Below are 27741 nucleotides of genomic sequence, written 5' to 3'. Positions count from 1 at the left end.
GACGTTAGCTCCCTTCGATGTTGTAGAATTATTTTTTCGGATAGCGGTTGGTCGTCCAGTTGGTCAAGTTCGTGGCGAAGGCGTTCCCCCTGTGGACCGTACTGCGGGCTGGCGCACAAAATATGGCCCATTGATTCTTCATGGCCACAGTGGTCACAGGTTGGGGTGTCGGTCATCCCCATGCGGAACGCATAGGCGTTGGTAAAGGCAGCGCCCAACCACAGTCGATGCAAAAGCGTGGCGTCTCCACGGCGAAACTGTGATGGCGCTTGAAGACTTAATGCTGGATCAAGTCAGTACAGTCGTGTATTTCTTAAAAGGGGGTCATTCCTTTGTGTCATGGTGTACGGCCAAGCAAGCAGGCGGAGCTTCCGTGCTGCGTCAGTTCTGGAAAGTGGAATTGGTACGCGGTGTTCCTCATTGTGGGCTGAACGGGCAGCTTTATCGGCCCGTTCGTTGCCGATAATCCCGCAGCGACTTGGAAGCCATTGGAAGGTTATTTCATGGCCTGCATCACGTATATGGTGTAACGTCTCTGTAATGTGAAATATTAGCTGTTCGTGCGGCCCGCGTCGTAAAGGTGACAGTAGAGACTGCAGTGCCGCCTTATAATCACAGAATATCGTCCACTTGTGTGGCTGTTCATTACCTATGTAGTGAAGATCACTAAAGATCGTTGCGAGCTCTGCTGCCGTCGACGTTGTCGCATGCGTCGTCTTAAATTCGATTGTTAAAAAATCTACTGGTCCCGATCAGATGACTAACTCGTTCTTAATGTGATACGCAAGCTGGAGCTGGACATCAAAGTATCTATTTAAAATATTCACTCCTTCTCTTCAAGCATTATGGATACCAGACGACTTGCAGAAGGCTACAATAACTCCAATACATAAATCGGGCTCAACATTAAAGTTGGGTAACTACCACCCAGTGTCACTAACAAGCTCATGCTGCAAAATAATGGGACACGTAATATTTAAGGCCATAATAACTCACCTAGAAGCTAACGAACTTCTATATAAACAACACGGTTTCAGACCAGACCTCTCAACTATAATCCAATTGGCTGAGTTACCTCACGACATAACTAACGTACATCACAATAATGATCAATTACATAAAACAAATTAGACTTCTCAAAGGCGTTTGACGTAGTCCCGCACCAGGATTTAGTCACAACACTATCGGTTTTTGGTATTAGTAATAAAATAATATCCTGGATCAACAGTTTTCTAACCAATCGTGAACGGATAGCGTGACAATTGATAATCATCTTTCACAACCACTCGACGTCTGCATGCTTCGGAGTACCTAAAGGATCGGTTCTTGCGCCACTCTTGTGCTCGATGTTTATTAACCACATCCGGTTTTCCGTTATAAACTTCATTCAGATGCGACTGTTTGCCGACGACTGTGTCATGTACACAGTCGTACACAAATCAGACGACCAAGTAGAACTCAACAATTCACTACAAACAAGTGACTCCTGGTGCAACACTTGGGGCATGAAACTGAACACCACAAAAACACATTACATTCCCTTCACGAATAAGAAACTCCCGCTTAACTTTACATTTACGATCGGAAGGTCAATAATCAACAAAATCGAGGAAGTAAGATACCTAGGCATTAAAATCACGCTTAACCTTAACTGGGAGCGACATATATCAACCATGTGTCAAAAAGCCGCAAGCAAACTATCCTTTTTAAAAAGGAAACTGCGTACTGAACCACCGTACCTCAAACTAAACGCGTAAAAAACACTAATAAGGTCATGCCTAGAATACGCTGATATAATCTGGAGTCCTCATCACAGAAAACCTTATCAATAAAACAGAACGCATACAAAAAAACAGCAGGCAGGTTCGTATATTCAGATTGCCAAAGGCAATCTATAGTGTCTATGGTCTGATCGCAAGGGCAAACCTAAAACCCCTCTCGCAGAGACGAATAGTTTCTCGACAAAAATTTATTTATCAGTTATACCATGATCATTTCCAGATAACACGTTCTCATTACCTGCACGATGATCCTAGACGCTCAACCAGACTAAATCATTTTAAGACAATCCATCTACCCCCAAGTCGTGTTTGACGTTCACAAACACTCCCTTTTTCCGTCGGCCATTTCCCAGTGGAACAATTTAACAAATGTTATTGCATGCTGCAATGACATTGACTCTCTTATGAACCTCATTCAGTGTATCGACTTCTCACCATGATTTTTTTATTTATTTTTACTACTTACTCGCACTTACCATTACATTTCTGTACCACTCCTGCACGGGCCGTGAATGGCCTGCATTATGTTCAAACAAACAAAAAAAACAATCAAAAAAACAAATAAATAAAACCAGGTGAAGACGTTCTTGTGCTTTTCTCCTTCTTTTTGTAATGGTATTTATTAAAGTGGTAACTCAATGTATCCTCGCCTTACCGGACCTTTACGCTTTCTTTTTTCTTAGGTGGCTGGTTATGGCACACTCATATAAACGCGTTACACCTTACCGGAAATGCGCATGCCAGATTAAATTGTGTCACAAGCATCACTTGTAGCAAGGTGGCATGCCGCACTTAACGATGGTGACCAATCCTTTCAGCATTTTCGACCGTATACCATACCATCCCGGGCCATGCGCTACGCTTTCATCTTTGGTTAGCAGCGCGACGATCTGCATGGGAAGTAAGAGAAGTGACAGGAACGGCTTCTTATTGCGCACATAAACCAGGCCTAAGCGTGCACCATGCTACGGCACAACGGGAACTAGAGATGGTTGACACGTGTTCGGAAACTAAGCTGCCAACAAACGACATACAGATCATGCGTCTAAATATTGCACTTCTCAAGTAAAAATTGTTGTAAGTCAGCACTCTTTCCTGTCCCTTCTCGCGCTCCTAACCAGAGATGCAACGTTACCAACATGCCCCTTCGGCGACCCTTGCAAATTGCACTTTCATTTACGTAGATCAGTGAACCGAGCTCCATCTTAATAAGGCTGGATGTGTCTCGCGCGTAGGACTCGTATAAGTCCCCCCTAACATTTTCTTTAGGAAAAATATATTTGCGGGCTTTTAGAGATACTTGCCAAAGGTGAAAATTTTGATTAGCCCAACCACGACGCTATCGTAGTCGCGCGAATGCTGTGATCAAGTGTGACTGGTACGTTTAACACATCGTAATTTATTCCAGTGCCTTTAGTTCTTTTCTATATTCGTTATTTCGCTTTTTAATATGGTAACGTGCCTATATATGCTCTCTGCAAAATCAAAAAAAAAGGATCGAGTTGCCAGAGTCAACTAATTAAGGTGCCACCATTTTCTTTAAAAACAATGAAAAAAATTCACTGCTGTTAGGATACTTCCTAATGCGAAATTTGTGCGCAGCTCAAATTTCGCATTACTAAGTACTCACACCGATAGTACCTTCTTCCCTTCCTCTGCTTTCTTTTCTTGTCTCAAACCCCTTCCCCTGTGTAGGGTAACAAACCGGACGTGCGTCTGGTTGATCTCTCTACCTTTCCTTCCTTCCTTTTAATCCTCCTCCTCCTGTGTGCAGCTCTATAGGGGTTTTCATTTCGCGTTTCAATATTTTGTATTATGATTATATAGCTACACCGTTTATATTAGGAAGAGAACGCTGAGAGTAGCGTGGGTGGCGCGGACAACCTGTCTCGTGCAGCACGTTGCAAACGGAGCGAAGTGTGGCGCGACTGCTTCGCTAATCGGGAGATCGCGAGAGGCCGCGCGTGGGTTACGCATGGGCGCGTTTCACACCAACTGCCATAAACAGGCCTCCGCTCACGCAGCGCTTTGTTTCCAGACATGGTTCTCGGTGGACGCGCTCGCCGCATGCCTTCGATGGAGTCATCGGTGAACAGACGACGGTGCGCTACTCTGGCGCCGTCTCGTAGCAGTCGCAGCCGCAGAGCCCGTCTTGCGCGGCACTACTCTTTTCTTCTCCCGCTGGCGACATACCCTTCTCGTCCGCTTTCCACGTCATGGTTCCGCTGCACCCTCCTCCCCCGCTTTCCTCCTCGCGCTCCCTTCGCTATTGCGTTTTTCATCCCCCGTTACGCTCCACGTTCGCTCTTTGATCCTTCGTTGTGCTCGTACGCTCGGTTACGCCGAGGGACGCCGACGCTCAACGCAGGAACGGTCGCCTAGGAGGTGCGCTCTAAAATAAGGGAGTACGCGTGTGAATAGGAAGACACGCATACTCATGCCATACATGCATACTCATACTCAGCCAGGACACTCATGTATAGGCTCCCTACGTGTTACGTTTTCTTTACGTGCGGTTTTAAAAAACGGCTTTTTGTCACAGTCCTTCTTTCTGTATCATTGACAGAATGAAAATAAAGATTGATTGATTGATTGATTGATTGATTGATTGATTGATTGATTGATTGATTGATTGATTGATTGATTGATTGATTGATTGATTGATTGAATCACACCGGTGACTGACAGTGGTTGCGCGACCAAATTGGTCCTAACGGTCGCAAATCGTTGCTTTTCTCGAAAAGTGACTATTCTGGGCCAGTCGCTCGCTGCTCGATCTTTCAGACGTGCGACCATGGTCGAAAAACTGCTACACCAATCAGCGACGCGCAGAAAGTTATGTTAGAGCGTGTTTTTTTTTTTATCCAGCGTCCTCCAACGTCGCACCAAGTACAAAGTCCGCGCCACCATGGCGGACTACAGGAACGTAACTGGCGTCTTGTCTCGCGATGCTGGGGCGCAGCAGTTCCGGCAACGTGTCGAATGTACGCGGCAGCATTGGCAGGAAGCTGAACAGCAGCGAAAGAAAGCACAAAAACGTACTTCGCTACTCGTGAAACTGCGACTTCTGTAAGTTACATGGTCATAATTGCCGATATACACCGCAGTATAACTTTCTACGGCACGTTTTCCTCGTTTCTAAGGCAACAGCGCATTCACTAGAGGCGATTTTGTCCCGTTTTGAAGGAACAAACTCGTGGCTGAGTGGTAGCGTCTCCGTTTCACACTTTGGAGACCCTGGTTAGATTCCCACCAGCCCATCTTACAAGATGTTTTTTTATTTATAAAGTGCCTTCTGGTATTTATCGCTCACGGCCAACGCCGACACCGACGCCGACGACACCGGCTTTTCTGCGACACGAGCTCCTTAACGCTGTCGCGTTAAAATTATGCACCGATTCCCACGCAATGGGAACTAGAAATGACAATTTACTCTGATATTAATCCTCGGCATGCGCGCGGAGTCCGGGAAGAAGGCGGTTTGCGTGGCCAGCCACTCGTATACGAACGCCGGCACGGGTGCGCACCCACTCAAGCGTCGCTTTATCTTCAGAGGCTTTCGCGCTGCCACGGCTGACACTACGCATGGCAGAGCGCATCAGCACAGTGACGACCTCTTCCTCTTCGCTGGAAACAAATTCCATGGCTGTTGCCTGAACGCGAAACCAGCGAGGTCCGCGCGAACTGCGTAGATCCCTAGAGTTCTCGCTGAGAACGATAATCTTCGGAACTGCGACTCGCAGGTCGCGCTCGCGCGCGCTTGCCGGTGTGAAGCATCGCTCGCCTTCAGTCGCTTTTTGGTCGCCATTCGCAAGTCGTCGCAGGACTTCAGGTCACACGTGTGATTGAGCCTTTCGCGAGCTGCCCCGTGTGCTGACCATGCTGATGGACATTTTGTGTCAAAACATATAATTTCAGGCATATTTGGCTTGCTTGTGAAATTGGTAATTTAAAGGATATTAACTAATTTTAAACGTACCATTCTATAATTTTTACATTAGTTTTACTTATAATGCAAATTAGATAGGAAGACTAAATTTGCAGACTAGCCAGGGCAAGTGCGGGGGCTTTTAAAGGTATCTTACGTAAGCGCTCAGTATGGGTCTGGCTCCAGTAGCAGTCCGTGAGAGCCCGCACCAAGATGTGACGTTTCCGCCATCTCTATGTTTCCGCTGACATACCCAATTCTGTAAATGCTTAATGTTTCGGAATCAACATCCCTTTCCTACGTGATTTTAGAGCAAAGCTCTTATAGGCGCCCGCTACTGCGTTGAGAGTCGGTTGTCTTGGCGTAACCGAGTACAGCGAAGGACGAAAGAGTGAACACGGGGTGCAGCGGGGGATGAAGGGCAGCGATGGCGAAGAGAGCTCGAGGAGAAAAGCGGAGGACGCCACCTGAAAGCACCACCAGGTGGCGCTCGCGTCCGCGCATCCGCGGCGGCACCGGCAGTGTGGGGGAAAGAAAAAGCTTCGGAAATTCTGAGAATTGTCCACCAATGCGTAAGAATTGTTTGGCTCAGCTGTGACTTCGCTTTTGCTTACTTTTGCTCACTTGCTTTTCCTAGCTTATGCGCGTCTACCCGTGGCATTTCCGGGAGCAAAGAAAGCTTAGGCTTTAGTAGACAATTGTCCGATCTTTCTCGCTGCATCCAGCCCTTTCGAAGGTATCGCATCAATTAAACCAGGGTGGTTGCTTGGGTTAGTTGGTAATTCATGATCAAAAATAACGTACAGCGCGAAGGACAAGGACAGCGAGAGACGACATACACAGCGCTGTATGTCGTCTATCGCTGTCCTTGTCCTTCGCGCTGTACGTTATTTTTGAGGATCGATTGACTCGGGACGCCAGGCGCGAGCGCGCCTGGACGGAGCAGATCGGGCCATAGGTAACACCAGTTGCCGCAGTATGTAGCACGTGAGGTGCTGCGTGAGGGGAGAGTACATGGCCGCGACGCCACGTAACCCTCGCTGTCGCTCTCGCAAGCGTGTGTTATGCGCGCGTTCCTTGTCCATGCAAGCTCTCACACCCAGGTTCTAACTGCGCTTCGGTAAGGCCAAATGAAAACGCTCCAAGCATCTCAACGCGCTCGCTTGCGGCCGCGATGGGTTCGTAACTCGAAGTACGCTCAGCAGCGTTCGACTGGACATTACTAATAATAATATTTGGGGTTTTACGTGCCAAAACCAATTTCTGATTATGAGTCACGCCGTAGTGGAGGACTCCGGAAATTTTGACCACCTGGGGTTCTTTAACGTGCACCTAAATCTAAGCACACGGGTGTTTTCGCATTTCGCCCCCATCGAAATGCGGCCGCCGTGGCCGGGATACGATCCCGTGACCTCGTGCTCAGCAGCCCAACACCATAGCCACTGAGCAACCACGGCGTTGCGCCACCCCAAGATCTCAAGTTGACCCGCCCCGACGTGCAAGTTGGTCCGACCCTGAATTTCAGTTGGGCCACCCCTATCCCCACACTTCAGGTTGACCCAACCTTAAATTTAAGTTGTCCCACGTGCAAACTTAATGTTGGCCCAACCCAAATTTAACATGAGCCAACCCCAGACTTCAAGTTGGCCCACACTCTACCTCCATTTCTCAAGTTGGCCAGTTCCTAAATTTCAAGTTGAGTCACTCCCACATTTAAGTTGGCCCACTTGCAAATTTCAAGTTCGCCCATCCCCGTTGACGCGGCCGTCTCGATACGCTGGGATGGAAGCGATAATTAACGCAGCATCGGCCAAGGGGGTAACGTCCGAAGTGGCCGAACAGGTGGCAATAGCCATGGCAACGGGGGACCCCGAACGTCCTTACGTCTACACAGATTCGCGATCGGCGGCAAGAGCATTCGCCTCGGGCTCGATATCGCGGGAAGCGGCGGCTGTCCTCGGCAGCGAGGGAGCCGCGGGTCATCACATCGTCAAATGGTTTACAGCCCACATGGGGGCCGACGTGCACCCCGAATTTCCCAACGCCGACGAGCTGGCGCACGGACGCGCGCGAGGAGGACTCACGCACCGCGGCGATCGTGGCGAGCGAAGTGGCGGGGAGGGAGGGGAGCACCGAGACCCGCTGCTCACCTTCAACGAAATAACAACGCACTATCAGCTGTCGAGGAGGACCTTCGCCCTCCCCCACGCTAAACTCACTAGACCACAGTCATCGATATTCAGAATGTTTCAGACAGAGTCGTTCCCCTCGAGAGGCAGACTGGGCCGTTATTCACCAGAAGTAGAGCCGCAATGTCCGGATTGTGGCGAATCGTACTGCTCGCTAGCGCACATTCTCTGGCAATGATCCGCGCTAAGCGGCACCGTGTTCACTAAAGAAGAAGACTGGGTGGATGCCCTGCGAAGCGACGACCACCAGACCCAGCTCCGGGCCGTCCAGAGGGTGCACGAAAGGGCGGAGGCTGACGGGCTTCCCGTCCCAAGGTGGGTGCGGCCCGCGACCCCTGCCGACAACTAAACCAAGAGTGGGTGGGGAGGGGTTCCTCAGGACTCAATAAAGTTATTTCCTCCTCCTTGCCCATCCCCAAATCTCAGTCGGCCCACGCTACATTATAAGTTACCCCATGCATATTCTATGTAGCCCTATGGGTATGCTCTTTTTAATTGTTTCGCTTAAATTGTTCCTTATCGCCTATAAAGTTAACAATCATCTACATTTACACTATTATAATGATTAAATGCCTTAACTTGAAAATTACGCATTTTTTGCAGATACAAAGCATTACACTTTTCGCGTGACGGGGATTGGGTACCGCGCCAATGAATGCTGACGCACTAAAAAAAAGTAAAGGTTAGGAGCTGCTAACAAGGGCGAATGCAGGTTGCAGTCACTGTTGAATTGAGTGAGCGACTGTGCGACGGAATTGGTGCATTCGAGTGAGTGAGTGAGTGAGTGAGTGAGTGAGTGAGTGAGTGAGTGAGTGAGTGAGTGAGTGAGTGAGTGAGTGAGTGAGTGAGTGAGTGAGTGAGTGAGTGAGTGAGTGAGTGAGTGAGTGAGTGAGTGAGTGAGTGAGTGAGTGAGTGAGTGAGAGCGAGCGAGCTTGTCAAAGCATTATCGGCTTATCGGTGTATAGACTAGAACGAAAGACAAGCGATAGTGGCGAGGGAGCTTCAGCAGTTCATCGTGATACACACACCGACGACGGTCTTTCAACGTGTAACGCAGGGCGATGAACCTACGCCATTCTTCATGGCAAAACACCCGTGCCGGAAACCCCGTACGCTGTCAGCACCGTGGCGTCACTTTAATTACGTGCCGAAGAACAATACTCTGTGCTTCCTCCCTGCCCCAGCTGCCAATCACGCCGAGCATTGTAACGGGACTATAGGCCCATCGCATGGATGTATCGGAAGAAGCAGCAAGAAGGGGCAAAACGCAATTCCCGTTATGCCCGGGTGTGCGACCCTGCGGTATATAGACAAGTCGTGGAGCGCCGAATGCAAACAGCGCAGGATACGATCACGCACATCGGGTTCCGATGTCGACCTTCGGGTGCGGAGAGCAATCAACTCGCCCGGTTATTCGTTATCTAGCTTTGCGGGACCGCTTCTGGATCCCGCTACCCTGCTCTCCTTCTCGCTTCCTTTACGTTCAACAAAGAGCTTCGCCGTGACCGAAGAAGAACCGTGAACTCTGGACTCCCTCGTATGCCTCCATATTTCTTTCGACCTCGCGGCTCTCTGATCGTGAGTGGTTGCCAGAGATGGAGAGAGAGAGAGAGAGAAAAAAAACGCTACTAAAGAGCACCGGGGCTCTTCACACTGCAGCATCATGGGATCATGAAAGTCCTATTGCGTGTGGGGGGGGGGGGGCGACGTTTAAACGTGCACGCACATACAGACGCACACGAGACATGCTCACGGAGACACGCGAACACACACACACAAACACACACACACTCATACACACACACACACACACACACACACACACACACACACACACACACACACACACACACACACACATACAAGACGGACGCACACGAACGCATATAGACGTATCCACGCAGATGACACATACACGTGCCCGACGCGTACTGCGAGATATACACACATGTTTGCAAGGGCATGCATGCAGTCGCATGAAAACACGCGAAGGCGCTCAGCTGCCCACCCAACAGAGCTGCACGCACACGCGCGCGTATGTACACATACACACATGCAACGCAACAGCGAGTCCGAACGGTGTTCACACAGGTAGTGCAAACGCGAACTGTCGAACACTTTCTTCTTTTCCGGGCATTCCCACCCACCCTTCTTGCATCCGGAAGTCGGCTGACCGGCAGCACGGCTGCTGCGCGTCTCGGCGATAAACTGGCCCTCTCTCTTTCGGCAACCGCTGCTGCTGCTGCTTCTGCTGCTGCTTCAGCGCGCGGCGTCTCTCTGTCGCATGTGTGTGCGCGTGTGCGTGTGACTCGCTCACGCTGTTTTGTGGCACTGGAAGTCGGTTTGGCTGCCTGTTAGCGGTCTCGTCCGATTCCCTCACCGCCCCTGAGCGGGCCTGTCTCTTCTTCACCCGAAACCTGTCGCGCGGTTTCCCCTCGGCTCGTTTGTCGCCCACCCGACGTCGCCTGCGGCGTTTCTCCCTTTTGTGCAATGTCTCGGAGCTCGCTTAAAGGGACGGCCGCCGGCGTTTTGCGTTAGCGCGAGTTTCCTCGTTGCCTTGCTCTTCTTTTCTTCGGCCGTGCTGCCGCCGTTGCGCACGGGTGCGAAGAAGAAGCGGGGATGGGATGGAGAACGTTACGGCGTCGTTCGGCAAAGAAGCCGCGCGACCGGGCGACCGAGCAGCTGGCAGTGCTTTCCTTCCTTCCATTCTTTCTTTTTTTGAAGGAAAAAGCGGCGGCGGCGTTAGGGTGCTTAGAAGCAGCGCGTCGCCGCCTTGCAGTTGTGCGGAGGAAGTTGTAAGAGAAGCACAAAACTGCGGCCGTTTCCCCGGTGCCGTCGGTTGGCCACGTAACACAGGACGCCAGAAGGCTTCCTAACGCTCTCGCTTATCTTCACGACCGTGTAACATTCCCTCTCTCCCTCACAAATTCTCTCTCTCTCTCTCTCTCGCTTTACGTTCATCTGTTCCTTTTTTTTTTTCTCGGCACGTGCGGGCGTTATATAAGCCAGCTGAGCGGTGTTACCGACAGCATTGAAGGAGACAGACGCCCGTTCGATCAACATCCACGCAGGCAGTGGCTTGGAACCCACCTTGACTGAAAGCTGGCTTAAAGATATCTTCGTTAAAGTAAGCCGCCGGGTTCTCATATTCCGGACACAGGGAAATCCGCCATAATGTCAAGTTCCATAATGGCGGCATTTTGAGCCAAACAGAGAGGCCGTAGCAGCAATCCTTGGGCCAATCAGGAGTGACAAGATGGCCAATTGGACAACATGGTGGAATACGCCGATGTCTAGTATGGTATCCCTGGGGTGTCGTTCCGGACATAAAGTATCCTACAGAAATTACTAAAAGCAACTCTGACGCTGCAATCTATCAGATACCGTGGGGACGATGGGTAGTACGCGGATTTGTCTTTCATCTTCGCTCTTGTATGGTATGAAGAACTTTATTTAGGTCCTGAGGGATCAGTCTGGGACTAAATGCGGGCCGCTCCCACGTCGGTACAGAGAGGCCGAGCCCCTCTGCCGTCACACGGGCCCTCTGGACAGCCCTGAGTTGGTCCGCCAGCACTTCACTGTGCAGCATCCGCTGCCACCACTGTTCTTGTGCCTTCAGGCTTTCTTGCGGCGTGAGTTTTTGCTTACGCTTTACCTTTATATATTTCCAAGCAGGCATATATAGTTTTAACGCGAGAGCGTTAATGGCCCCGTGTCTCAGAAAATCCGGCGTCGCACGTCACCACGGGAAAGAGCATTTCGCAACAAATTCCGAACCACGCATACCCAACCACTCGTCTACCACCAAAGTTGCTCATACCTTGTCTTTTATTTACAAAGTTATTCCTCGGAATTTCGAGAGCGGCAGCCCGCAAACAAATGTAATGAAAAAGGCATGGCATGGTTGGCCTTGGTTAATCTTGATTGCAAGTCCAGGTTAGTCTGGTTGTCTACCTATGTTGCGGCGTATAGCCAGTCGTTCGGCGCGCTGTTCGTCTGTTTCCTGTGCGATTCGTTTCCTCTTCATCTCTATCCAATGTCGATTCCTGGCCTCCTCCTGCTTATCAGAATTGTCGCCGTCCATGCTGCCGCCTCAACTGTGGTCGCGGCGCACGCGAGCTCTCCTTTTCAATCCTGCGACATGTTATCAGGCATGCGACGCAGCTGGCGAAGCGAGCGAAGGCGAGCGCAACGACGAGGAACGCGGTTTGACATCATACCAAATGGTGGCGGCAGAAAGGCGCGGCGCTGCGCAGCGGCGGAACACCTGTGGGTCAGTGCTACTAGTGGCGCATGCGCAGTAGTGACTATAGGGAACGAGAGAGAGAGAGAAGTATCCGCGGCGAGGCGCGCGTTGTGACGTCATGTGCCTCCTCGGAGCACCACCACGACGAAATTGCAAGTTCGCGGCCAGTAAAGCTTTCGCTTTAAAAAAAACGACGACAATGCGTATCTTTTATGTTAGCTTTTCTCAGACCGAAATATTAGAAGTGCGAAACAGTAACAGGAGATCGATCCAGGCCTGAGGCCGCGTTTCTACCAGAAAGCTCGCCTTCGTGCAAAGCATTCGCCGCCAGCGTTTTCCGGTAAATGTTACGGTTACATAAGCCGCAGTTGCCGGGAACCATGAAAAGCAGTCAGGGGTCTTTGAATGCTTTGGCGTTCCACTCTTAAAGGCGAAGCTTAAGTGTCCTCCAAATTTTTCTTAACAGTGAAATGCAATAAGTGTCTGCGCACATGCACGGTCATTGCAAATTGTTGCATTTACATTCGAAATGTTTTGCTTAAAATGCTAAATTTGGGAAGTCACAAATCGGTTTGAAGCCGGAAGAAGGAATTTAGACAAAATTCATGCACTACCCATCATTCGCGCACAGTCTGAACCAGATATAAGACCGTGCCCCCGGGGGCGCGAACTTATAAGGGTTCGAAAAGTTAGCCGTTCGCTTGCCGTCACGTGATTGGTCGTAATCACCCTTTTGCTTAGAAAGCGCGATTCCGACCAATCATGCGAGGGAAAGTGAACAGCATGTTTTTCCGAACCCTTATAAGGTTTCGTCACATCACACTTGCACCTCCCATAGACACTATAGGGTCAGAGTTCCCTGTAGTAATTTTTGTGGAAAAGTGAGATTCTGTGGTTCTATTTTGGTCGTCGTCAAATTCTACCACGTTGTCGAATTCTGCAATGGCGGCGTTTTCGGCCAATCAGAGGAGGCGTGGCAGCCGTCCGGACCGATCAGAGCTGACAATATGGCGGAATTTGACGGTGGCCACAATAACATCCTTGGACACTGTCAAATACAGCCGTATTGTCGAATTAGCCATCTTTTCAGCTCTGATTGGTCCGGATTGCTGCCGCGGCTTCTCTGATTGGCTCGACACGCCAACGATAACCGGAATTTGATACGATTTCTTTCGAAACCAATGAAGTGGTGCTGGAGTGCGAACGGTGTAGAATAACGCTAACTTGCACGAGTTTGTGTGACTGTTTCTTTGCAGACGCACATCATTGCGAGATAGGGGAAAATATAACAGTGCGCGCGAGAAAGATTACGAACGTAGGGAGCTGCCTCTTCGTTTTCGTTGGCGAGTATCCGGAGACGCTGTCGGTCGTGTGCCCGTCGTGTTATCCCATCAGAGAACACAACCGATCTATCCGGCAATCTTAAATATCATAGTCAGTTATCACATACAAACATGCGTCATTATGTGGGATTATTTCGATATGAAATCTATGCGACCTAAGAGTATATAGTATTTATATGTCGTATAGCGCAAGGGGCACACTGCGGATTAAGTTAAGGGTGGTCCTACACACACATCTCGATGCACGAGCGCCTTCGCATTCCGCACTCCTCATCTGACCGCGCTGCCGTATCGGCCGGAAATCGAACACACGACCTTCGTGCGCAGTGGGAGCACGCGACTGCACAGCCATCGCTCTGGGGTCAACCTGTTTTGGCAACTGCATGCACAGTGCGCTATCTCCTGCATACGCGGCACGGTCTCACTTGCCTAAAGCCTGCATATACATGTGGGCGAGCCGGCCATACGCGGCCCTGCAGCGGCGCATTCGGCGTGGACCCCCCCTGGGAGCATCTACTGGAGATGCATACGCCGGCTATATACTCGCGGAGAAAAAGAAAAAAAAGAAGAAGCGGCGAGCAACGTGCAGTGCACAAGATCGCCCAACAGATAAATGTTCGGCGTCCTCCTCCGGTCGACCGCGCGCGATATCATGCCCTGTGCGTTGTGGATGCGCAGTGCGCCTCTGCCCTTATCGCACGGTCTCATCTTTCAGTGGTGGGCGCCCGTTGTTACATTTGTCGGTGCGTGCTCTCGCTGCTTCGTTCTTTTCGCGCCTCTTCCTTTCAAAGCACCGCGCCTGGGATGTGTGCGCGCTTCTCTTTTATAACCGAGGACTTCGCAGGAAGGAACGGCGCGTAACACCGCATGCTTCATGCCGTTCTTATTTTTTTTTTCTTTGTCCAGAAGGGAGGGGAGGAGGGAGAGTTGAGCCTGCGCAAGGCGCCTGCTTTGTTCCGCAGTGTTCTCACTCCCATTTTTATCTTTCTCCGAAACTCCGTATATTGCTCTTCCGTTCACGACACCTCAACTTAAGCTTCCGATGTCAACCACATACTGCGCAGAAGACGGTTGCGCGAGATCTACCTCATCGGCGACACTTCGAAGAGGACGAATAAATGCAAAAGTAAGATATGTGCACGCCGAGGGTAATCCGAACGTGCACAGCGGACATCCTCTTTGGTTTGCGCCAGACGCACATAATTCGAAGGGCCGCCCGAACACCAGCATGCAGTTATGCATTTTGCGCGTGCCTTTGCATGTGTTGTGTGCTTGTGTGAACCATACTACTACTACTACTAATACTACTACTACTACTACTACTACTACTACTACTACTACTACTACTGATCTTAGCCAGTGCTACTAAATGCCTCTACTGTTTGGCCGATTTGTAAGACCACTCTGCGCGTCCTTGATCTCTCTCTATAGGACCCACTACGCCCTTTGCAACTCTCTGGTACACTTGAACTGTTGAGGCATTGCGTATAAAGAGTCACAAGCTTGTCAAGTATGGGCGTCTTGCGCTGGAGTTTGAGGTATAGTTGCGGCGCCTGGTGGCGGCGCGGGAAACGACATCTGGGTCGTACCAGCGTGGGTCGTATTGAGCCCTGGCTGTGGCGAAGCACGTTTCTAGGCCGAGTTTTGCGTCGATTCGCACTTTTTTCTGCCCTGTTGCGAGTGCGAAAAGGCTCGTCACTTCTCGCAGACCATGCCGACCACGCTGCGAGCTCGCCGCAGCCCATAGTTTAACGAAAACGGGCTCTCCGTGTCCCGTGGGACGCAATGCTGGGAGCAGACGGAATCGGTGGCGCCGATCCGGAGAGACCTAGCCCAGCCTCGAGAAGGCGTCACCGTCATTACTTCTGCGTCGTGGGCTGCCATGAACAAGAAGGCCTGAATCCCAACATCATATTCTGCCGTTTTCCTTCAAGGCCTCACGAAGTGGAGCGTCGGCCGCGCTGCATAGCTGCAGTTCGTCGCGCTGTGTAAGCGAAACTTCGCGCCATGCTGACTGCTTCGCCTGTCTTGAAGCTTGCTTGATTATCTGCGTTCTAATGTTCGGTCTTTTGCACCTACAGTCCTGACAGCAGACCGACATCGCAGCAGGCATGGCTGGTAATTCACGATTCGAGACCCGGCTACAGCGACAATTAACAATTCGACCGATGCGAAGTGGTGAAGTGACCAGTGTGCAAATGAGCACAAATGGTCGGGCTCATTCGATAACAATTCACTACTCCACTACGAGCAGCACAGGTTAAGAGAGTTAAATGCGCTCATCCTTGATCTCAAGCCAGCACGTTGAGGCAACGCAGCAAGGCAGTATTGATTGCAGCACATCGATGTTCGAGCGCTGTCATTAAAACCTACATCAAGCGAGCGGAGTACGAGCTCGCGCTGCAGCGCGATTCGCACGTACGTGCGAGCTCATATGCATTGCATCAGTTATTACCAGTTACTAAAAAGGACAGATGGCCGCTACTACAACGCAGGCATAACAACTTGTTTAGCGGCATGCAGTCAACAAAGATTGCAGGAGGCCCTTCCGTTTCGCGGCATGTCGAAAGACCGCTGCCGTCGCGGCGCGGACGATCGTGCGCTCGAGCAGTTCGTACATCGCGGCGCGTACCGTCGTGTGCTCGAGCAGTTCCGTACACATGATGTCTGCTTATCGCCGCTGTGGATTCATTTATAGCAAGCATTTCCTCGCGTTTGTGGCCTGAATCTAGCAGCTAGCGTGCAAACCTTACCTGAAGTTCCACTTCGTATGCGACTCGCTTCACTTGCGATTGACACGGTGCTAAAACTTCGCCGCCCAATTCTTGAACGGCGTACACGTATTCGGCACTGCATAATTTCTTGCCTTTACGCAGCGTGCCACCCCTGCAAAAATCTTCGGCGCCCGATATTCGCTGCAGGCCGTCAAACAACACAACCGAAAGTGGTGGGTCCATAGTGTAAACGTCCTTTCCGAAGCAGACGACCGAGCTTGGTACGACCCATTTTAGCGCAGAGGGCGCTTTTTAGCACCTTTTTCGCAGCGCCCCCTGGGCAATGCAAGAGCCCATATGTGCGGGGTGTTCCACGTAACTTGAGCCAAACATTAGGAATTACATTAACATTAAGAAGACGCGAATACACGCAAAGTGCCTTGAGCGACCAGTCGCGCGGCAATTTTGCGTGTATTTGCGAGCTTCTTTCAAGCTCGAAAAAAAAAAAACACTTTTATGTAGCATGTTTGAGCAACAGAAAACTGCGTCGGGAGCTTTTCATGTTGCTCTACAATTTTTACATTTACACTTTTTATCTAATTACAACACCTGAGAAGGTGGTTAATTAGTTAAGACTGGTTATATAGTTAGGCGGAATGAACAAAAATATTATCTGAGTAAATCTCCAAGCGACGGCAAGAAACATTACCTTAGTTCTGTCCAGCTACGTGGTATTTGCATATTTTTAATGCTTGGCTCAAGTTAGGTAGAACACCTTGTATACGGTTTCCCAGATAAGGTTGGCCAAGCTGTTCAACGAAAACAATTTTTTTTTTTTAATTTTGTAAGGTGTTCAGATCTACGGTATAGTGCTCGTAAGTATCATAACCGAACATTGCAAGTCTTAAGATTGTATCCTGCACCGTATTTTTTCAATTTTTCTTTTCCTTGAACAGCTGGACTAATATTAGCTGGGACACACGTTATATTCCCTTTATGTTTTATGGAATCGACCGTTATTTCATACTCTCCTGCCACTTTTTCCCCGGGACATGTCATGCAACGCTCTTCAAACCTCATCATTAGTTAGACCCGTATGCATGTTCTATACATGCGTTCAACCTGTAAAGCGACTATTAACCCGTACAGCGCCAGCAGGTTCTCTGATTTCAGCGCTTTCCAGACTTCGCCCGTAGAAATTAACGAGTGGTTCTCTTCTGTATGCAACTTCTGTCTTCGTTGATTTCGCGGATTAGCCATTTCCCCGCCTGCCTCCCACACGAATTAATGTAGCCAGTACTAGCTTAACGAAGGATCCGATGCTGATCTGGCTGATTGAAGGAGGGCGATCGCGCAGACTTTCGACACGTGCGCGCGGTTTCGCATTCGCAGTCTATGCGACAGATCTCATCTTCCCTTAAAGGCAAGAGGCGCGCGCTCCATGCATTCGGAATACGGCTGTTACTTACTCCGAGGTCTCCTAAACAACCATCGACCGTTAAGCGATCCTCACTGCCTTTGACACGCTCAAAGAAAAGAAAGAAGGCGCTTCGGTCACAGAGATCAATATCGCCTTAATATACCGTCCGCAAACTCCGGCGCCGAGAAGTTGCTAAGGTGGGGACGCGAAGAGAGAAGTCGCCCCCCTCGTCGCGACGGAAGTGCGAGATCCGGGAATGGCGATAGGGGGGGGGGGGGGGGGGGTCACGCAGCCAGCAAATAAGGACGGAACGGGTTCAACGGCTGCCACCCGCAAAACGGCGGACAGCGTGCGGCCTTTTGCTCGTGACAGGGAAAGCGCGCCTGCGCGACGCGTAGACCAGCCAACGGAAAGGGGGGGGGGGGGGGAAGGGAGACCTCCCCCCCCACAGACGGTATTATACGAGAGTCGCAAACCCCGTTTGTCGCCGCAGTTGCGTATGCAAAAATTCCCCGGCGCGTTATCGCGACGCCTGCTTGACCAGCGTCCCTCTCTGAGGCGCCGGCGAAGAAACGAACGACCTCTGCACTATCTGCGCTTCGTCAGTTCAACGCGGCGCTCGCTATTGGCGGTTCAGCCGGTGGAATTTTAATGCGAGGTCTCCGCATCATATATATATATATATATATATATATATATATATATATATATATATATATATATATATATATATATATATATATATATGTATATGATGGCACAAACGAAACTCGATTCGTGGTAGGCTTGCCTCTCGCCCATGGCCGGCGGTGTCCCTTTGGGTAACTTAGCTGCTTTGGGAAGCGTTAAGTCCCGTCTACGGCAACAAGCGTTGCGCAGCTTTTCCCCTCAGCGGCCGCGCAAGTGAGACAGATGCAGCAGAATGCATACGTATGTGTTTGCACCGCAGTTATAACACCTTTTAGAGAAAGAGCAGAGTTGCGCGAGCAGTGTGACATTATGCCTCCAACTTATGCGTCATCATAGCCGAAGTGCGCGCTAAAAAAGTTTGCGGGCAACGTGTGCCCTTTGTAACGAGCGAGACGAGGCAAAACCGAGTTGCTCGGTCTTCAGAAACGATGTTGCGAAATATACGCACGCTCCAGAAGCATTGGCGCCGTCGCCATGCCCTTGCGAGAATTTCTACCAAATTTTAATTCGAATTCTGTTCATTTCTCTTCAAAGGCGGTATATTGTGCGTAAAGTTTTATTAAGTTTTCTTGCCGAGTTTCATAAACGATTGGCCACCATGTTTGAATTGAAGATCTGTTTATTTACGTCGATTGAATGCTTGTTGAGTCAGTCGAAAGAAGCTTGCAGGCTAGCCTCAATAAAAGAAAAAAAAACGTGGCGCTTGCTCTATCTAGGGAGAAACGGTGATGTCCCGTACGTTCGAGGTTAGTTGGAGTAATTTTCTTAATGTCGCTAAATCCCGCGGAAGAATGGTAGAACTGGGCGTAACCCCAGGTCGCGATAGGGATGTCCCGGTGACAATAGCATTTTCACGTACACACCATGGACAGACAATCCGTAAAGAAAACACATACGCACGGCACATACAAACACTGTTTGCGCTACATATATACCCAGACCTTTCAACCGACTTATATGGCCGTGGTGCTTAGACCTACAATGTAGTGCCAGTGGGGGCACATCTGCTCTACCCAATCAAACAACAAACCTTGACACCATGATTATAGGTTTATAGTAAGCTAATGGGCAACTCAACGGCGCACACTCATGTTAATACAAACCTAACTATAATAAATGCCTACCGACTTTCACATTGAGCGTGTCGGATAACTGGTCATATAAACGTGAGTCGAGTGTGGCTGAACTAACGCTCTCTTCAACATAGTGATTTATATGCGTATCGACTGTGAGTCAATGTACGCTTTCCCAGCTTTAGTCGATTGCATTCTTATCGAGTGTGAATCAACTGATGCTCTCTTAACGTCAGTCAATTGAATCCCCACCGAGCGCATACTCACCAGAAATTGACGTTGAATTTATTTTCCACGCACCCAGAATGAACCTGATACGCCGTCAATCGAAATTCAAATTACATTTTTTTGCAAGAGTCTGGCACCGTCGACGTCGTGGTGTCACGAGATCAAAACGCGGCCCGCACGTGGAAGTTTATCTCCCAAGCAGATTTGAAAATAACCAAGTCCATGTAATCAGTCGCTTGTAATCAATTACATTTCTTGGTAAAGCTGTAATTGATCAATTATATCTTTATTAATCTCTTTTTAACTCGGTAACGCTCAGTGTAATTCAGTAGCACGTGGTTGCTGGGCTAGTCGGTTCGCACTGAAAAATCTCAAACTTTAAAAGTTAAGCTTGCCCCCCTCCTCTCCTGTTTCAATTTGGCACTAGAGAGAGAGAGAGAGAGCCCGGAGAGATAGAGCCAACCGGACTGAGCCCGGTTGGCTGCCCTACACTAGGGAAAGGGAAAAGGGGACGGAAAAATTAGAAGAAGAAGGGAAATTCCACTGGGAATATCATTCGGGTCACTCAGTCCGGATCAGAGACGCTGACTCAATCCGGTAGCTTTGAAATATCGCAGCAACGCTTTTGTAGCTGCGATATGCGAGGCCATGGTCCCAAGATCTCGTTCAAGGTGAACGGTTTTCTCTCTGATTGAGAGCTGGACAGAGGTTATGTCTTTCATTTTCCACAAATAGACAGTGGCACACTAGATGTTCTACAGTTTCCTCGGCAATTTTACACTAAGTGGCCGTAGATCTCACGGTCTGAAATTGTTCGCCGTAATTCAATTGCCTTCTTTATTTTTCAGTAGCCACTTACCACACGTAACCAGAGACTTCATCGGTGGAGCAAGCTGCGCAACAGGCGACGCAGCTTCGATCACTGCGAGAGTTCGGCGACAACTATGCAGCACAACAACGCACGGCTGTCGTGCCAGGCAGCATTTATCGCGGGTGCGCGCAACCGGGGGCGCTCGGGAAAGTGGCCCTAACGGGGCTCTCGCCGCCTTTGAAACCGGCTGCTGCGGGCCGCCCGCCGCGATGCCCCCCCCCCCCCCCCGCCGCATTCCTCCTCCTCTTCGCTCGCCCCGCGTTGCACCCAACTGCCGACAGCGTGCCCGGCGCCAGACGGGCTCCGCGGAGGACCTTGACCTTGCCGGCCGCGCGAAGGACGCGTCCTCGCTCGCTCGAGGAGTGCGCTGCTGCGGCTGCCCGCGCGTGCGTCTAACTTGTCTCGCCGTGCCGGACATTTAAATGCCCGCCTGATGCTGAAAAATGTGGCAGATCGCGACAAGCGGCGGGCACTCCCCCCCCCCCCTCCCCCGCCTCCTACCACCCCACTATCCAGCGCCTCCCCCTCTCACCTGTCTCTTTTATTAATATTATTGTTGCCGCGTTAAGGCGACCTTTTTGTCACTTTTATTCGTGTCCTCCGTGTTGTCTCAGGCGCGTTTGCGTCGCCCCCTTCCGCGTTTCCTTTTATTTATTTATTTTTTTCATTTTCACTTCGCGGTTCCTCTGCAGTGTCTTCATCTCTCTTTTTTTTTTCATTCTCTTCCTTTCGATTCAAACTCTCTCTTCAAATTTTCGAGTTCGTCTTCCTTTTTCGTGTCTGATTCTCCGTTGCGGCTGCTTCCTTGTACGGTCTTCTTGCCCCTTCGCGTGCCTCTCACTTCGCCGGCTGATGCCGTATCAACTTTGCCGGTCTGCTTTGACTCTAGAAGGAATATATATATATATATATATATATATATATATATATATATATATATATATATATATATATATATATATATATATATATATATATATAAAAGGGAAAAAAAGGACAAAACAACCCTTTTATCACTACGTTACGTGGCCCCTGTCCAACCGCAGCGCAGATACTAGTGTCCCCGCTCTTCCTGCATTCTGTCACGACATTCTCCTTCCCGTTTTTTTTTTTTTTTTTTCGTTTCAGACTGCCGACGCGGTGTCATATCTTGCAATTGCCTTCCGATGACCGCATACTCTTTTTCTTCATTTTGTTTTCTTCTTTTTTCTTTCTTTTTATGAATGCACGATCCTCGGGAGATACTGGCGGCGGTCGCTCCTCTTCCAGGTAAATGAATGCACGAGAAAGCAAGATGCACAAATGTGGTTCAGCTGCTCGAGTTCGCTTGTTAAATGTGCGAGCGAATTTTATAGGGCGCACGCACAATTCGCGACCAGGAACGAGCTTTGTTTTCTCGTAAAAGAACAATAATATAATGGGAAGAAGAGAAATAAAGTGACGAAACAGGAAGTACTGTCATTCGTACAAGTAGGTATAGCACATGCACTCGTGCAGATACGTACGGAACTTGCAGTCATCATCATCATTAGCCTATTCATCATCATCAGCCTAGACGAAGGCGACATTCCTGCGATCTCCAATTACCCGTGTCCTGCGGTAGCTTCTAGTAATGTGCTTTATTCTTCGCTGTGTGCAAGGTTTTGCATTGCTTCATTTTTCGCACGTACGCAGTGACATTGCAGAGAGTGAGCGTTTTGGTAACCCGCGCCATGACACGACGTCAGCATGCCGCCGGTACCACACACTCTGAATGTGCACATTGTCTCAAGATCAAGGAGGGGGCTGTCACGTGGGTTAACGCACTGTGGTGCGAAGAAGTTACATAAACGGGTATACCGTGCCTCAGAAAGGCTGGCCTATACGTCTCGATAGGTGGGCCCATCTTTGTCAAAAGGCGATAGACCCGCCTATCCAAACGTGGGCCAGCCTTTCAGAGGTAGAGTGTATAAGCGCGACTGTACGAGGACGTAGGAAGAAACAGATACACATACACAACGCTTCTGAGGCCTTTCATCCCTGTTTATGCAACTTTCTTTATAACACCGGGCACATTGTGTAGCAGGATGTGCCTCAGACACGTGATGTTCTATTTCTCCGCTGTATTTACCTTTGTGACCTTGTTCCCTTTTCTTCTTCCTAGATTGCTTAGTCGCTGGTTTTATCTTTAACGGTTGTGACAGCCGGCACATTGGTGGCCTATTTATCAAGAACTTCATCATTTGCTAAACAACAACAACGTAACTATAGTTGCGAGTGACATTTTCTTTCTTTTTTTTCAACATTGACTTTTTTCTTTTATTCACACTCTTTTGGGCATATTCTTGCAACGTTTTACTGAGACACCTGAAATTAGATGGAGTGAGATACGAGCTTTAATTATATGCTGGATAATAATATTCCTCTTTAGTGTCTTTCCGGACGAACCTTTTCGCACTTCACATAATATCGCAACAATGACAGGGAAACATGGGCTAGTTGGTTAACGTTCATACTTGACAAGATATCGCCAAAATAGAGATAAAGTATGCATAACACCAGTAGTGCAGTTGAGGTTTAAAGGGGCACGATATGCGCATTGGCACGCAAGGGGGCGGCGAAGTTGATCAGAGACATGGGGACATTCGAATCGTTAATCCTGTCCTGCTCAGAACTAAGCATATCAGCTCTGGCAGTAATTTCCAGGGTCACTGGCTTAAGTGGGTAGAGCGCTGAAAAATGGTGGCCTCGTACAGCACGGGACGCAATAATTTTGTACAATATAGTAGGTTCAAGAGGGACCCATCACACACACAATTTCGTGGTGGAATGATCGTAACCAAACGCATAAATAATTCTTGGTACACCTCTATTCAAGCTGGGATAATGTGATATAATATTGGCAGAATATTTATGTCAAAGAAAGTTTGAAAAGTAAGCTTCACGCCCCCCCCCCCCTCTCCCTATATCCATCCCACACTGCATTGTACAGCGCCGCAACAGTTGTTCGCCTTGTCGCGAAGCTCACTTGTAAACATCGTTGGGTGGTTCCACATTTTCTCTATTATAATAAATACTATAAAGTAGTAATAATAATTATAAAGTAGAAGCAATAATAACAACGACTTCCTTCGCCACTGATATGTTTAAAGACGTTTTTTATTGGTTAAAGTAATGCGAGATATCATGCTGTCAGTGAATGGCATCAATAGTTTAGGAACTAGGCTTCTCCGCAGTACTATTCGCCGACTTTCCTCTTGCATTGCGCAAAAGCTAGCTTGTAGAACAAATCAATTTTCATTGCCTATAACCGAACCGGTGCGAAGTACAAACAGCAAAGACTCGCCTTTCAATCTTTTTCTTCTTTCATTGACACGTTTTTGCTATTGTTAACAATGGAACGCGAAGCGAAATTCCTAAATGTGCCTCACATATCAACGCAGCAGCATACTGTGGGACCCCCGCCGTCTTTCTTGTCCGAATTTTGCAACGGCGGAAGTCATGGCGGATCTCGTGCAAAGCCCGGGCTGTTGATTAATTTCGACCGCCTTAATTGCGCCTTAATCTAAGTGCACGAGCGTTTTTTGCATTCTGGCTCCATCTTAATGCGGCCGCGAGAATCGTGCCCACGACTTCCTTCTCAGCAGCAGAATATGTCAGGCGGCTCGTCACAAGGAAATATACACAAGCCCATCGCTCTTGAACTGTTTCTAAAACGCACACACACGCGCGCGCACGGAAGCACGCTCAAAGAGAGAGAGAGAGAGAGCGTTGTTGAAAAAATAACTTCAGGAAATCAAATCGTCACTCTTCTTTCTCTTTTAGTTACCGCCAAATATATAATTGGAATCTCAACGCGCTGATACACGTGCTGACTACGTATACGACTTCTCGTTAGACTCAAAAAAAATTATGAGGTTTTACGTGACAAAACCACTTTCTGATTATGAGGCACACCGTAGTGGAGAACTCCGGAAATTTCGACCACCTGGGGTTCTTTAACATGCACCTAAATCTAAGCACACGGGTGTTTTCGCATTTCGCCCCCACCGAAATGCGGCCGCCGTGGCCGGGATTCGATCCCGCGACCTCGTGCTCAGCAGCCCAACACCATAGCCACGGAGCAACCACGGCGGGTGACTCTTGTTACACTCAACGTCGGGCGAAACTGCCCCCTGCCAGCAAGCAACCAAGGATGCCACTGTCGTCCGCGACGTCTCAATATGCAATTAGAGGCTCGTGCCCTGCAGTGAACTTAATTAAGCCGATGGCGATGATGATGATGACCCGCCGTGGTTGCTCAGTGGCTATGGTGTTGGGCTGCTGAGCACGAGGTCGCGGGATCGAATCCCGGCCACGGCGGCCGCATTTCGATGGGGGCGAAATGCGAAAACACCCGTGTGCTTAGATTTAGGTGCACGTTAAAGAACCCCAGGTGGTCAAAATTTCCGGAGTCCCCCACTACGGCGTGCCTCATAATCAGAAAGTGGTTTTGGCACGTAAAACTCCAAATATTATTATTATGATGATGATGACTAATACGATCCGCGCCGATCGATCCGGCATGTTCCGTCTCCTCCGGGGTTGCGTAGAAAATTCGTGCATGCGGACTACGCTCGAGCGCGTCCTCCCATGCCGTGCCACGTAGATATCAGTCGCCCCCCCCCCTTCCTCGGGATCATCTTACGTGCAGTTATGCTGCCTAATGATCCGTGGCCGGCGTGCCACCCAAGGGACCGTAACTCCGGCGCGTGCGCCGCGCTGCAACGGGAGGTAACGCTTGCGGGCATTGCCTCCTCGCGGCCCCGGCCAGACCTTTAATGCGCGCGCAGTGGTGGCGGCCATCAAAGCGCTTCGGCGTCCGCGGTGCCTCCCGGTTTTACGATCGCCGAAAACCGCCGTTAATCCCGCCGCGCGCGCGCGCTCACGTATAAAGCCGCAGCTTTCTTCTTCTTGCCGGATGTCGTGGAGGAGTGGCTCCCGCATGCTTCATCCTCCTCCTCCTCCTCCTTTCCCTCCTTCGTGAACCTTTTACCGTGGGACCCGCCCAGCGGACGCTTTTGGGGCAGCGAAAGCTGGTGACGTATTTACAGTCGAAGCGAAGCATGAAGCTCGAAAGAGGCACCGAAAATCCTATGCAGAGGTGGCGAACGCAGTTCCAGCCAGATAAGCTTGGACAAAGAGCTCGGGTGCAGAAAAAAAAAGCATGCGCAGTGCAACGCGTCGTTGGCGTGCAGTCCACATTGTGTGACACCGTTCATTTTGAACCTCTTATGCAGCCGAGGTGTTCGGGGTAGTCAATCCATATTTGCGTTGCGTGTATCGCACGTCTCGCGAGCGTGCTTGGGATCGCGAACTTCAGCAAAATGGCGAACTGGGCAAGTTGGTGCGAGTTCGTCGTTAGGAAAAGCGGCGAAAGGAACAAAGCCGACGGGGACAAACGTGATCGTGCCTCCCTGATGATCGCGTTTCATCGGAAAAGAGAAAAAAGTGTCATCATCATCATCATCAGCAGCAGCAGCAGCAGCAGCAGCAGCAGCAGCAGCAGCAGCAGCAGCAGCAGCAGCCTGGTTACGCCCACTGCAGGGCAAAGGCCTCTCCCATACTTCTCCAACAACCCCGGTCATGTACTAATTGTGGCCATGCCGTCCCTGCAAACTTCTTAATCTCATCCGCCCACCTAACTTTCTGCCACCCCCTGCTACGCTTCCCTTCCCTCGGAATCCAGTCCGTAACCCTTAATGACCATCGGTTATCTTCCCTCCTCATTACATGTCCTGCCCACGCCCATTTCTTTTTCTTGATTTCAACTAAGATCTCATTAACTCGCGTTTGTTGCCTCACCCAATCTGCTATTTTCTTATCCCTTAACGTTACACCCATCATTCTTCTTTCCATAGCTCGTTGCGTCGTCCTCAGAAAGTGTACGCGTCTTCAGCCAGGATTTAGATCCTGCTGCCGCAGCGTGTGAGCCATCGTGCCGCCATCGTCGCCAAGTCGTTGCGTTCGTGCCGTCATCGTGCCGTCTTCTTTGTCGTCGTCGTTACCGGTCGGAATTTTCGTTGAGAAAGATGAATCGTGGTCGTGGATAATATCCTTCGTCGAACTGCTTCCTTTGAATGCATTAATGGCCTCGTGAAATCGGAGCTCCCTAGTCGCAGATAAATTATTCCTCCGTGTTACCCGAAGTATTGAAAGACTCTGCGTTACGTAAGACCTGCCACATTAGAGAAAGCTAACCATTAATGGATTCCTTGCCAGAGGCAAGTCACCCTTGTGTTACACAGAAGTAATTCCACCGGATAAGGTTACTTTTCGGCGTCCTGTTCCCACTGAATGTGCATATAAACAAGCTTGACTGTACAAAGTTCGATTTTCTTCATAAACACTTTGATTTGTTCACAAAGTCGCGAGAAATGTGGCGCCCTCTCTTGTATTGTGTCGCCTTTCAGCAATGAGCTCCAGAACACGGTGAAGAATCTGAAGAGGATGGTCGCGTCATTGTACCGCAGCATTGCGATTGCGAAGTCATGGTCCACGAATGAAAAGGTGGGTTGAGACCGCGGTTTTACTCACTTAAGACGAAGTTCTTGTGGGGACATTAAACTTCTTGCTAAGCAGTGTGAGGCACAGGACTACGTCATAATGCTCAGGTGGACACGGGCGCCGGCAACGCTCTTGCAAGACTACGAAACTGCCTCTTTTTTCTACGACAGCAGACTGGCTCCTTCTCGTCCAAGACTTGACAGAACGAAACACTACGTGTCGGACTATTATACATCGTGAAGCGAATAGAAGAGTCCACCGGCGAAGGCTCTGGACTGAAGGTTACATTGAAAAGTGACTCATTGAGAACCAAAAAGAATAGGCAGACTAGAACGATGCCTTCAGCATTTAACTCATCTATAGCGACAGAAGCGGGCTCTCACAGCAAACAGCACCATCTATTTTAAGAACACTTTTTTTTTCGATGCGCACAGTGTCACTACGTGTCGGACTATTATACATCGTGAAGCGAATAGAAGAGTCCACCGGCGAAGGCTCTGGAATAAAGGTTACTTTGAAAAGTGACTCATGGAGAACCAAAAAGAATCGGCAGACTACAACGATGCCTTCAGCCTTTAACTCATCTCTTGTGACAGAAGCGGGCTCTCATAGCAAACACCACCATCTATTTTAACAACATTTTTTTTTTTCGACGCGCACAGTGTTATTCTAGCTCGCTGCAGTATTGCCTGATCTTACCTCCGAAATAAGTACGCAGACGACAACGCTCTCG

General features: G+C 49.6%; 1 protein-coding gene across 2 annotated transcripts in view; it reads right to left on the bottom strand.

Moving 5' to 3' along the window:
- The window catches only part of LOC135900901 (uncharacterized), a 435375-nt gene that overhangs the window by 277483 nt on the left and 130151 nt on the right, over positions 1-27741 (bottom strand). Inside the window, exons 4-5 of one of the 2 annotated variants that reach the window (XM_070534411.1) lie at positions 2258-2298; positions 316-387 (exon numbers count right to left, since the gene is read on the bottom strand). The exons of the other annotated variant lie outside the window; for it this stretch is intronic. Of the exons in view, the coding sequence (XP_070390512.1) occupies positions 338-387; positions 2258-2298 (91 nt within the window). The 3' untranslated portion in view covers positions 316-337. Of the gene's footprint in view, positions 1-315; positions 388-2257; positions 2299-27741 lie in introns of those variants that run through there. 2 annotated transcript variants of the gene reach the window in all.

The sequence above is a fragment of the Dermacentor albipictus genome, chromosome 2, assembly GCF_038994185.2.
Source record: "Dermacentor albipictus isolate Rhodes 1998 colony chromosome 2, USDA_Dalb.pri_finalv2, whole genome shotgun sequence".
Taxonomy (NCBI): domain Eukaryota; kingdom Metazoa; phylum Arthropoda; class Arachnida; order Ixodida; family Ixodidae; genus Dermacentor; species Dermacentor albipictus.
Note: the sequence above shows the minus strand (reverse complement) of the source record. Positions and strands in the feature narration are given on the sequence as shown.